The sequence below is a fragment of the Anser cygnoides genome, chromosome Z (assembly GCF_040182565.1).
Source record: "Anser cygnoides isolate HZ-2024a breed goose chromosome Z, Taihu_goose_T2T_genome, whole genome shotgun sequence".
NCBI classification, from domain to species: domain Eukaryota; kingdom Metazoa; phylum Chordata; class Aves; order Anseriformes; family Anatidae; genus Anser; species Anser cygnoides.
In genome coordinates, this window is record NC_089912.1 from 8221059 (window position 1) to 8233972 (window position 12914).

The 12914-nt window shown below is 40.4% G+C and overlaps 1 protein-coding gene across 3 annotated transcripts in view; it reads left to right on the forward strand.

Moving 5' to 3' along the window:
* The first annotated feature begins 371 nt into the window (after positions 1–371).
* Positions 372–12914, forward strand: part of ACOT12 (acyl-CoA thioesterase 12) — a 35631-nt gene continuing 23088 nt past the window's right edge. Inside the window, exons 1-5 of one of the 3 annotated variants that reach the window (XM_048055596.2) lie at positions 372–730; positions 3268–3337; positions 7666–7726; positions 8745–8846; positions 11269–11401. In XM_048055596.2, the coding sequence (XP_047911553.1) occupies positions 382–730; positions 3268–3337; positions 7666–7726; positions 8745–8846; positions 11269–11401 (715 nt within the window). In that variant the 5' untranslated portion in view covers positions 372–381. The remainder of the gene's footprint in view (positions 731–3267; positions 3338–7665; positions 7727–8744; positions 8847–11268; positions 11402–12914) is intronic. The other 2 variants (XM_048055593.2, XM_048055595.2) reach the window with 2 other exon arrangements.

The window sequence follows — 12914 nt, forward strand, 5'->3', positions numbered from 1 at the left end:
TCCCTACTGTACTGAGAAACTCTTATCTTGGTGTGGCAGGTTGGTTAACATTCAAATTTTCCCTGCTCTCATGGGTTAAAGCTGGATCTTTAACAATGTTTAGATGAACATTCACGGCACAAAATTATTTCAGTATGTTTTTAATAAACACGGGAAGCCTGCAGTTGGAACAGCGGGTGAAGGGCCACTGCTAGACGACAAAAAGGAGAGGCTGATCGAACATCCAGGGATAAATAAAATATATATATATATATATCAATAAAAAAATAAAAAAAAAAAAGCTCCCCGTCAAATCTAGGCGTCGTGTTGTCCCCTCCAAGACCAGGTCAGGCCGGCAGCCTCCGGGAGCCCCTGGCTGCCGGCTCGAGGCCGGGCACCTCCATGCCGGCCTCGCCCCGGCCCGCAGGCACCTTCCCGCCCCACCGCAGCCCGGCCCCGTCCAGCGGGGGGCGAGTCCACCTCGGCCACGGCCGTCGTGGGGCGGGACCGTCCCGGCAGGGACCGGGGAGGGCGGCCCGGTCCTGCTCGTCCCGGCGCTCCCTCCCGGTGGCCGGGGCAGCCTCGGCCGCCGCTGCTCTCTTCGCCCGCGGTGCCATGGAGCGGTGCGGGGCGGCGGCGGGCGGCGATGTCCGCATGTGCCAGACCGTCTTCCCGGCTCACGCCAACCACCGCGGGGAGCTGAGCGCCGGGCAGCTCCTCAAGTGGATGGACGCCACCGCCTGCCTGGCAGGTAGACGGGCGGCGGCGCCCCGGGGGGCGACGCCGCCTCAGGGGGCGGCGGGTTGAGGCGCCCCCGCCGCCATTTGCCGCCCGGAGCCTCCAGTTCGTCGGGCCGCCCATGCGGGCGCTGCCTCCCCTCCTCGCCCCGAAAGCGGCGGCTCCCTCCCGGCTTTTGCCGGTGGCAGGAGGGGAAGGGGGCGGCTTTGTGCCCCCGGGGGGTCGTGGAGGGGATTGGGGTGAGGAGCGGGCTACAAAGGGGGTGTGGGGTGAGAGGGAGCGGCGAGAGCTAAGAGGGAGATCAGGGATGGAGCAACGAGATGTGCTCGAGAAAAGGGAAGAAAAGCCCTAATTTAAGCATATTCAGAGAAAAAACGCAAGAAACACCGGCTTAAAAAACTTATAACACCCCTCAGCTGGCTTCTAGAAGTGAACGCTGCCTCTTGGAAAACCCCAGGCTCTGCTGCCGGTGAGCTCCCAAGTGCATCACATGGGCTCGAGGTCCATAGGAAGACTTGTGGGGAATAGCGGCTGTGATGGGGGAGCTCCTGCCCCGATGGATGGTTTTGCCACGCAGCGTGGTGTGCTGGCTGTGTAGGCATGTGTGACGCTTGGTGGCTTGCAGCTGTACATAACCCACTTTTCCCACAAACTGTGGGATGCTGGAGGACCTGTCCTATGCAGCAACCACCTGGCAGGCTTCAGCTTCCCAGGGTGACCGCACGTTTGTTAGAGGTTTATGGTGGCACTAGGGCACTGCTTGGCTTCAGCCCTTTGGCAATTTCTCTCTTAAAAGCGCTCTTCATGGAGAGGCTGATGGTAGAAAGCCTGTAACTCGAGTCCCTGCCCTGATGTGGCAGAGCCCCTGCTGCTGCAATGGTTGGTGCCTGCTCCCTGGACTTCAGTGAACCTGTGATCCTCATCAGCTGCAAACCTGACAGGGGAGCTTGCTTTCAGTCCACCTTTAGTAATTGCTTTTACTTGACTTGCCTTGTGCCACACGTCTAGTACCATTGCACACAGAAGTTTTTTAATGCTTTCCCTAGCTTGGCTCTTGTGTCCCAGCAAACTCAGCATGCCAGGCAGGATTTGTTTGGCTTTAGCACCTTTCTCCTGTGCTGGTGCCAGCTGCTGCAGTTGCAAGTGCCTGGATTTTGCACCTCCTTTTTTCCATGTCCTGCAGCTTCAGGGTTGATCCACCTGGCTCCTTGCTTCACTTTGAGGCTGTTTTTTATCAATCACAGTCTTACTCATCATCTTGCATTACGCTGTGGCAACTCTAGCCTCTTAGTCTTTAGTGACCTCTTCCCTTCAGCACAGTTTGTTGTATACTGATAAGTGCCTTCGTGTGTTTTACCTTCATATTTTAAAAAGGAATTCCTCAGGTAATTATACAGTTTATGCACCATCCTCTCTCCAGTTCCTCCAAGCCTTTTCCTCCAATGGTCACAAAAATATTGTTGGGCTCCATGGGAGTAAGAACTCCTGTCTGTTGGACAGAGTACCGTTGTCCAGGTTTCCTAGGACTCCTCTTTTTTTTGCCTACGTTACCCAGGAAACTTTCTGGAGCTGGGGTTCCCTGTGCTTACATGGAATCAGAGAATCAGAGAATCATAGAATATTCTGAGTTGGAAGGGACCCATAAGGATCATCGAGACCAACTCCTGGCGCCATAAAGGTCTACCCAAAAATTCAAGCTATACAACTAGGTGTACAGTCGAAATGCTTCTTAAACTCCGATAGACACTGCCGTGACTACGCCACTGGGGAGCCTGTTCCATAGACCCTAGGGGATGAGGAATTTAGCCTGTGATGTGAAACTGTAGGCGCTATGGTCAAATAAATAGTAAATCACAATAACTTGATATAAAAAGATGACTATTGGACTACCAAATATTAACAGCAGAGATATTTACCTTTTCAAGATTATTTTTCCCAATTAATACAAATAGGATATATTATTTTTCGTAATCTAGGGAAATGAAGAACACTACAAATTTTGATAACAATATTTTGAAATTGTTACAAAAAGTAAATACTCTTTTCCAATGTGTAAATCTTGATTGTATTTTTTATATTCCTGGGTTGTTAATATAATAGTGGGGGCATGTACTTAACCTGCTTTCCACCGCTGTGACCATACTACCAAGCCAGTAGGTCTTTCTCCTGTGTCTGAGAATTCTCAAGTGACATAACCTTCTAGACAGGTTTAACATAGCTGACATTCACAGCATTCTCATTTTGAGGTTGGTTTCTGGGATTTCTGTAGACCTGTTAATACTCTTTTCCCCTGGAACATGCTTGATAGCTCTCATTCAGAATACTCATTTTTAGAGGAAGATCTTAAATAGTTAGAGCTTTTCAAACTCAGGAGAACCATTATAATCATCTGGTCTCATTTCCTGATATTCTCTTTATTTCATGGTAAGTATTAGTCTTATTTTAGCTTCCTTTATTCTAAAGGCTCCACTTCAGACTTGCACATATATAGGTGAATGGCTTGCTGCAAGTGCAATGTAGTAATTGTCTGTCCTTGTGTCTCTTTTGAAGCTGAGAAACACGCTGGTGTGTCTTGTGTGACAGCATCTATGGATGACATACAGTTCGAAGAAGCTGCCAGGTACAAAACCAGCTAGCAATGATGAAATGTTTTCATTTTAGAGATTCTTATTTGGCAGAGATAAACTGAGGCATTATAAAATACTGGGCCAGCAAACTCCCCAGAGCCACGGGGTTAAGTCTCCAAATTGCTCTTTCCTGTCGGCGATAGCCTGACCCATGTAGAAAACAGAGATAAATTTCACAGATCTAAAATAAACTGTAGTTTCTTTGACCTGGCAACGTAGATGCCAGGTGAGAAACCGATGTCCCAGTGATCTTTGGCTCTAGTTGAAGTGAATGCCACAGGCCATTGCTTATCTGTGCTAAATAAGGAATACACTTATAAAACTCATAAAGGTTGCTGTACGATTTTTGTTGTAGGTGCTGTTTCAGTTTATTTCTTACTGTCTCTTTCTTTCAGCTCTTTTAAAAGAATATCTTCATGTAACGAAACAAATGTTTTACATTTGTGATTATTGAGTATTTAGTAAGTGTACAAGGTAATACAAGGCTTAAAAGCCAAAAATTTTTGTTTTAACCATTCTCCATGATTTTGTAAGGGATAAAAAACGCTGTAGGAGGAAATGGCACATTTTTTTCCTAAATGATATCTTGCTGAAAACATGAAGTCATTACTTTGTAGTTAATGCTGTATTTAAGTGCTTATGTAAAAGCCATGGTTTGCTTACATTTAAATAAATAAGCAAAACTGTGTGTGGAAGTTCATCATGTTACAGAACCTGAGCTGCTGAAGCAGCAAGACGCAAACAAAAGAAGCAAAATATCCTACAAACTTCTTGTGTGTTTTTGCATCTTGCAAACTAGAAATTAATGAGTGCATAAATGATGGCACAGGTGAGGTGGACCTGGTTACAGACCAATGCACATGCAGTGATCATAACTGTAAGCCAATCAATGCTGGTTGTCAGATGTGCAGCTGATGTAAATAAATACTTGCTTGCACTTCTGGTCAGCAAGTTTTTAGACCAGTGGCTACTAAGATGAGAACTAGAACCAATAGCAAAGCAAGTGAATATGGTTATGCTGAGTCTAGAAATCACAAGTTCTTGGCCTGTTCTACAAAATGTGATTTCAAATGTTTGTCTTGCCTGTAATTGTTCTTTGTTCTTAAATTTTTCCTTAGGAAATAATCCTCTCTGCAAAAACAGAGATCACAGACGAACAGGTCACAAATCTACACATCTGTAGATCACAGATCTACAAATGAAGTCAGAGTAACGTTTTTCTTTCAGGCTAGTATTTCAGACTTCAGTAGCCTCAGAGCATTTTCCTCACTTGTTTCTGAGAGCAGACCTGAGCTTCTAAAGTAGAATAAAAACACTATCCTTTCAAATTTGTTTCTAAATATGTCTCTAGCTCTACTTCCATTTGTAGGGCGAATGTTTCATTATTAATAAGAATTTGAGGTATAAGTCTAGTAACTGTGAAGTGGTTTCAGTAATTATTCTTCAGCCTCAGTCATCCCTAACATCCTGTTCATAGTTCACTGTGTCATTTCCTAAACTTTGCCAAATTATACAAATGTCTGGCATTAATAAAAGCTCTTCTATCTCTTAAAAGGTAAAAAAGAAAAGTGTTTTGTAAGTTACCTGCTGTAAGGCTTCGTTTACGTAACTCAGCTTAGGTATGCTCTGTAAGGATTAACTCTTCTGTGCTTATTTCTCTTCAATTGACATGGAAATACATTTTTTCATAATATATCCATATATTGCAACACTCAGTTTTATGCCATAAGAAATATGTTAATCTTCCTCATCTTCCTCATCTTTTAATATGCAGCAGATCAGTAGTAGTAAGAACATCTAACTTTAAATTACATTTAAATTTTGTTAATGCTCCGTATGTTAACCATTCTAATGTATTTCAGAATCTTTCTGCCAGTTACAAGTGAAAGTGTGATGTTCTGTGACTTCTGCCCTTAAATACCTATTTAAATGCCCAAGCTGATCAGCTGTCTTGGCTTAAATAAATCTGTTTGTCCAAAGACAGAATACATGATACAACGTAAAACATTTCATTTTGAAACAGCTCTGGAAAGTATATGAAAAGACATTTTCCTATCGTACTGTCTTATAATCTCAGTTCTGACATCTTTATTTTCTGTTATGGCCATGGACCCCAGAGGACTACACTTTTCTGCAATGAAATGTGAATTCAGCTACGTAGACTGGAACACCAAAGGAGATGTAAGTCAGTCAGGGAGTTCAATGTCTCTTGAAATCCAAACCCATCTTATTGCAGGACTGGCTTCTCAGGTTGAGTGATATCACATCAGCTTTGTTCTGCTGTTCCCTCAAACTCTGCAGTTCACTGAAACATTAACAGATGCAACCTTACCTCTCTCAACCTCTTTTATGCAATGTTCTCACAAAGAGGAAGAGAGGTCACCAGGGACCTATTGCTGGCAAAGGTCAAATAAACAATCTTGTGTGGAAGAATGGGGTAGAGACCGCTGCATTCCCTGCTGTGCGGGAACCTCATGGACAATCTGCCATCGTGACGTCCTTCACAGCAACCGTGACATCTTCAGCAAGCATCCACAGACTCTGAACTCTCCCTCTTTATAGGAAAGCCTCATGCTCACTGTCAGTGTGTGCCATAAACTTCCCCTTTTTCACCTTGTACTTCTCATTTCTTCTGTTGCTGTGTTACTGTAATCCTCTTGGGAGTTTTGTGGCAGATTCAGAATCTTCAGAGGTTTTTCAGGATACTTGAGTGAGTTCTCTTTCTAAGCTTTCTAAAGGCTTTTTACAAGACTGTATCTATAACTTCTTTGCCAAGCCTGAACACAAATACTATGCTATTGTTCTGAATACCCTCTCATTTTTTAAAGGCACTGGTGGTTCCCTTTGCTGTGCAGTTTGGAACTATTATGTTACTATGTTTGCATGTTTGCAGTGAGTAATAGAAAAATTTATGAGTATCTTCAAAAGGTGTGTGTCTGCAGAAGGACCTGCAGAAGAAGGAATGGTTCATTCCTCGAACCATTTTTTCCCCATATTAAGGTTTCTGCTTGTGTTCTTGAATGTGAATAAGAAAGAAAAAAATCTTTGCAATTCGTTCTTCTTGTCTGGTATTGTAAAGAAACAGTTTTCCTATTTTCCATTATATTGCTTGATAACAACTCATTTGAAAATCTGTCAGTGAGAGAAGCAGTTTAACAAAAGCCTTACCTTTGTACATAAAAAACCTATCCATTAAATTAGGAAGAAATGATAAAGATTTTTTTTTCTTAATAAACTTGGGTCATGCTGTGCTCAATGCTTAACTGTAGATGTCTGTTTTATAGATAGTCAAGTAGTCCAAGTTATATCTGATAGTCATGGATGTAGCTTACTGTACTTTGCCTGCTGTGGGACTGATCCTTAGCAGTTTTAAGTCAGCCTAATTTCCCTGAAGTTAGTAGTCTCATGCCCAGTTATTCTGGCTATGGTTCTCACTTACCATATCTTTGCCTCATGTCCTTTTGCTGTTCTGCTCAATAAGACAACTCTGGAGGAAACTGCCTTCTTTCCACTATTTTAGCATTGCCTGATAAAAAAATATACTTGTTATCAGTATATAAGAAGCATTTTAGAAATTCTATGAGGAAAGTATTTTCACAGTCAGTTAATTTTATGTATATAAATAAATATAAGTAAATAAATATATAAATACATATAAATTATACATATAAATACATATAAATATACATATAAAATACATAAAAATACATATAAAAACATGTATTATTTATACATAAATAAATATAATATTCTGTTTAGGTATTCCATGTAAGTAAATGGGAAAGAGTAGTAGCTGTTCAGCAGTATGCTGCTCGGACAGAAGGGGCATGTTACATCCCTGCTCTTGGCCAGAATGTGGGAAGTACACTCTTTTCCCATCCTACAAAAACTTCAAAGAAGACTGGGGAATAGAGCACAAACTGGGAGTATTCCTTAATGTGGATGTATGTGTATACTAGAGAATGCACATGATGTGCGTTTGAGCAAAAGCAGAATCTAGGCCATAATTTCCTGGAGGACTAGGATCCTGGAGCATACCTGATGTCATAGAGATAGCAAGGAAAAGGAGTGCCTAGAATTAAGCTTACATAGTTTTCTGAGAGACTAAAATCATTATTGAGCATGAGTGTAGTCTGACTGTGCTAAACCTTTTTCAGTGCATTTTCAGTACACTGTGGAAGATACAGACTGATCACAGCTTAATGAGAGTTTCTTCCAGAGATTTTTTTCACTCCTATTATGAATACCTAGAGAGGGAGGTCCAAACACTTATTAAGCTCCATGATTACGTACCATAAGAAGATTTTACTCTTCTTAACAGGGTTGGACAAGTTATTACCATCAAAGCAAAGGTGAACAGAGCATTCAAAACCAGCATGGAGGTAAGAGATCATCACTGTTATTTCTAATGATGTTTAATGAACAGAGGAGAGAGGTGGGAGGAGAAGAGAAATGAAACAAGGATCCAGTCTTACTAGTTTCAGAAGGAGGTAGTGCAGAAATCTAAACAACAGTGCTGCCTAATGAAACTCTGGTTTCATAATGACTATTTTAATTGCATATTGCCTGTTAAATAATCTGTGTCAAAATAGCAACTGGACCCTGAAGACTTAAAATACTTGGCAGGTATACAGGACAGGTTGGTGTAGTTGGTGTTGGTCCAGTCCAAAGCCATTAACCTCTAAGTAATCTTCAGATCAGAGCCAGGGTCTACTGAATAGGTGGACTTCTAAGTATTTTTGAAACTTTTGGTAAAAAAAAAAAATATTTCTCTCAGCTAGTTGTGCACATGTTGTTACTCTTCATATTGTAATAATGTATTGTCCAATTACTTGAAATAAGAATGGAACCTTACGAGTATTTATATTAGTATTAATGGAAAAGGTGCATATCCTAGAGAATGTATTCCAGAAGGCTCTAAAGTTCACAAAAATCAAAAGATTTGGTGCACATCAGAGGGTCAAATGAAGTGCTTCACCTTCAAATGTTTCATTGTATTCTGTGTGTTTATAAAGAGTTCACTGTTCATACAGATCTTAGATTCAGACGTAGACTCCAAATCACACACAAGTAAATGGAAATGGATACCCATAAAAGTAAATCTAAGTGTCTTTCCTGTTTTTTATTTTACCCTTACAGATGATTTGAAACGTCTGTATACAGTTGTGCTAAAGGGCTTTTCAGAGGCCAAAGGATATCGTGATGTTCTTATATGTTCAGAGCTCTATCAGTGATAGCAGATGAGGCTTTTTACCTTTTTTAGGCTTTTTACCTTTTACCTTAGGTTTAAGAGACAGGACATGATTAATTTGATAAGCAGGGCACTGCTTTATCTGAACTCGATGGACAATGATGTAATTACTTTTTTGTCCCCTTCTCCCACTGCCTCCTTCCTTGTAGGTTGGCATCAAGGTTACAGTACAGGATGTTTTGACAAATGTTGAAAAAATTGTGAGTGTGGCATATGCAACATATGTAGCCAAACCAGTTGGTGCTAAAAAGGTATTCTTTCTATTTTGTTCTATGCTTGAAGTTACTGGGACTATGTTTCTGTGAAATAGCACAACTCTTCTGATTGTGAAACACAGGAAAATGATGATACCTCTTTATTCAGATCAATGACAGAAAAATAGCATGAACTCCAGAAAATAAGGAGATATTTTTGTCCACAACTGATAGGAATTTTTTAGTCTTTTTTATTGTTTCCACTTTGTCTTGCACATTTACTAGTAGTAGAACTGGTGCTGTTATAAGGGCTGCAGTATTGCAACAGCCAAGCACTGGAAGAGAGGTTCCTGTGAGTTTGCACCACCTCTCTCCTTTTCAGAAGCTGATCTATATACATACAAGGGTTTGGGGGAGGATGGGGCCCCTTTTTTTTTTCATCCTTCACTCCCCCTTTTGAGGAGGTGGTCCAAAGTTACCTCTACTCAGGTAGAAAACATTTTTAAGCTAGCTTCCAACCTAAATTAATTCTTCAGCATTTATGTTAAATAGTTTGCATGCCTCTGTTGTCTCTTCTTCCCAGTGTTTGGCTCCTTGGAGGTGTTTAGAAACCAGTCACAGCGCTGTTTGGCCTTCACAGTGCAGGCACAGTTCTTCTAAAGTGTTGTGTGGGAAAGGCCATATATTCCTCAGATATTCTTAATAAACTCCCTTTGTGTCTAGTCTACTTTCTAACACAAGTTATTAGTATCATAATCATATCTGACTTTCCAGTTTCTTTTAACATATTATAAAAGTGCATCTGCCTTATTAATATCCACTGCAGATTGGCAGAGGGTTGTCATCACATGAGCAATTTAATATATCCAGCCATTTCTTTCCCTTTCTGCAATGATAGATTGCAGTTTGCTCAAGAAACAAATTAGTCAGTTTTACCAAAACTAAAGTTCAGCTCATCTCTGAAAGATTAATGGCTAAATTGGTTAGCCTGAGAGCACTAAAATAAAAAGTAAGGATTGTTTATTACTGATTTGATATCATATCCATGGCACCTTATGCCCAAATATCCAGGGAGATTATTTACCGATTAAATTTGTGATGATTAACTAAGCTTAAGACAGGACTGCCCAGAGGGAGATTAATATTTCAATTCTAATTCCACTGGAAATTAGAGTTTTGGAGAAGTTAAGAACATTTTTTCAAACCCACGTTTTGGAACAGTTGTTACTAACGCTGTGCAGAGACCAGCAGTATAAATTCACCATCTTAATCTTCTAGCTAAGCCATTTGGAAAAAGCTGGGTAGTTCTTGAGTAGGGTCAGAGATAAGGCAAGTAAACCGGAAGAGTGTTCAGTGAAGACTCAAAGACTGAGAAATAGTAGCAGCAGGATGTAAAATGTTGATTTTTTCTGTTACAGTGCTTGTGCATTATTTTAAGGTTTCTGAAATTAGATCTTGTAAGTAAATCACACAAGTGACTGTTCAGTGGCACCTCTCAGTATTTATCTAAATGTAAGACTTTTCAGAAGCCAGTATGGGACTGGATTCATTTTTTTCCCTGAGCTGACGTACATGGGAATTTGCATTTAAGCACAAGTAGCATTTAGGGCATAAATTATTTAATAATAAAAGAAATTTTTAACTCTGAGTGTGGTGAGGCACTGGAGCAGGTTGCCCAGAGAAGCTGTGGATGCCCCATCCCTGGAGGTGTTCGGGGCCAGGCTGGATGGGGCTTTGGGCAACCTGCGCTGGTGGGAGGTGTCCCTGCCCATGGCAGGGGGGTTGATTCTAGATGATCTTTAAGGTCCCTTCCAACCCAAACCATCCTATGGTTCTGTGATTCTATGAAATGTATATAGTCTGAAGCCACAAGTGCTATGTGTTCATGGATTTCTCCTCCACCTCAGAAAACCAGTAGTCCTTTGAAAACAGGTCTTCAGATAGTTGGGGATAGATAGAATAGGCCATGTGAGTAGGAGTGAATTGTAAGAGTGCAGGCTATTTGAAGGAGAATTAGTGAATGAGAACGGGCTCTGGGTACACTTTCATGTATTAAGAAAAAAGGTAATACAAGAAAAAAAGTATTGCACCACTGCTCAGTGCAACTGGATTGTTTTTCTAAAAAGAAAATTCTGTACTCAAATGTTCTTGAGTATAGATTTTTGTTGGTGTTTTCTTTGTTGTTGCTGTTGTTTTTTAAATGAGGACTGTCTTAAACTGTATGTGCTCTCATGAATCTTTGTATTAAAAAGCTAAAAGCCTGTTGTCTATGAGTTTTAACAAATGACTCTGAAAGGATAATGCAGAATCTCTTGAACTTTAACTCTGCGCTTGTTTGTATTAATGACACTTGTCTTCTTGGACGGTTGATAGCAAAAGATTATAGAAAATGCTGATGCCGTTTTAAGTTCAAAGTGCACGGTATGACTGTGGAATTAAGAACTTCTTTTTTTTTTTTTTTTTCTTGCCATTTTCATAGATTGAATTAGAACCTGTACAGCTTCTGTCTACAGAAGACCATCTGGAGCACACCCTGGCTACTGAGAGAAGAAGAATCCGACTGGGCTATGAACAGGTCTTTCAGAAACTAATGCAGGAGAGTAATAAGGAAGGTGATTACTGTGGTCATTATAGAAGATGGAACAAATAACATACGGAAGGGAGAAAAAAAACAGTACAAACAGCTGAGTGTAGTTCCATGAGGTGGTGGTGTCAGGTAGAAAAGGGTGTACCAGATTTTGTGAGTCTGTGTAGGACAGTTGTACTAATAGAGTAGCATTTATTTGTCTCTCACAAATTCTGAATCTAAAATGCAGAATTGAATGCTAAGCACATGTTAAATAGATGTGAAATGCAGATCTTCTTGTTGCTTATACATCTAAGATTTAACAGTTAATGCAGATCTTTGCAATACAGTAATGAAGTCCTATAACATCATTTATAATGTAGACAGAAGGATGAAATTCATTTGGGATTATGGCTGTCTTTGCAAGAAACCACTAAGAAGTATGTTCATGCTGTGAGAACATTCCCAGCAAGCAGGTGAAACTTCATTAGATGGTGGTTAAAACAAGTAAAGAAAAAAAATAAGCTCCTTGGGTCCAAATTAGAAAAGCTGATCCAAGGCACTGGTTCATCTTAATTTCTGGTAGAAATCTCTGTTCGTAAAGACCACTGTGCTCCAAAGTTGCTGTGTTCCACTGCATAAGAAGCTATTAACAAACAGTTAAGAAATCTGCTGATCCCTGGAAAATCTGAGCTGTAAGTGTATCTGAACAACAGTCATTATTACATGTCTTCAGTGAGGAAGGATGAAACCTCTTGTAAATATAAATTAGAGTCTTAACAATTTAATAAGATTGTGTAGAGGCTACTGCAAGCAAACAGCTTGTTTAGCTTATTTGTCCTCATGGTAACTGCCTCATAGGAAGTGGTTTAATACCATGAAAGACAAATCAAAGGTTGATGAATTTGGTTTCCACTGCCTTGCCTGGAAACTTCCTAGAAGGATCTGATCAGTGTAAACAGAGATTCACCAATTTTAGGGGATAGAGCAAGCAAAACAGGGGAAAGAGAGAAGAAAATATTGCATTAGAGGCTGCTAGGTAGCATGTTCAGAAAGTGAAGTTTGTCTTCTGAGTAGATCTTATGCAACAACTTAAGTAGGTCCAAAGTGCAAGTTAGTCAGATGTGTCCACATATTTATATAATCATAAAGGTAGTTAATTAGGGCAAAAATCTAAAGTACAATTCAGGTCAAGTAGCATGTAGCATGAATGTGCTCTTTGTAAATAACTGACACCATCTCATGCCTAAAGGGAGTCTTGGAAAATGTAACTGAAAAAGCAAAGATTACAATAAAGATGTTTGGCTAAGCATTTGGAAGTGGAATTGGAAACACTCAAATAACAGAAAGTGGTTACTATTTCAAATCAATAGTCTCTCCTTAGTGTATGCATTCTATACTCTTTCTAGTAATCACAAAATTTGTAAGTAAAAGGCTATGAAATGATCACATCATACTATAACCTTAATTAGACAGATTTGCACAGGTGCCCATCATACATGATGGTCAAAATGTATGAGAGGCATTTGAATAAGTGATAAACTGTTGTAACAACATGT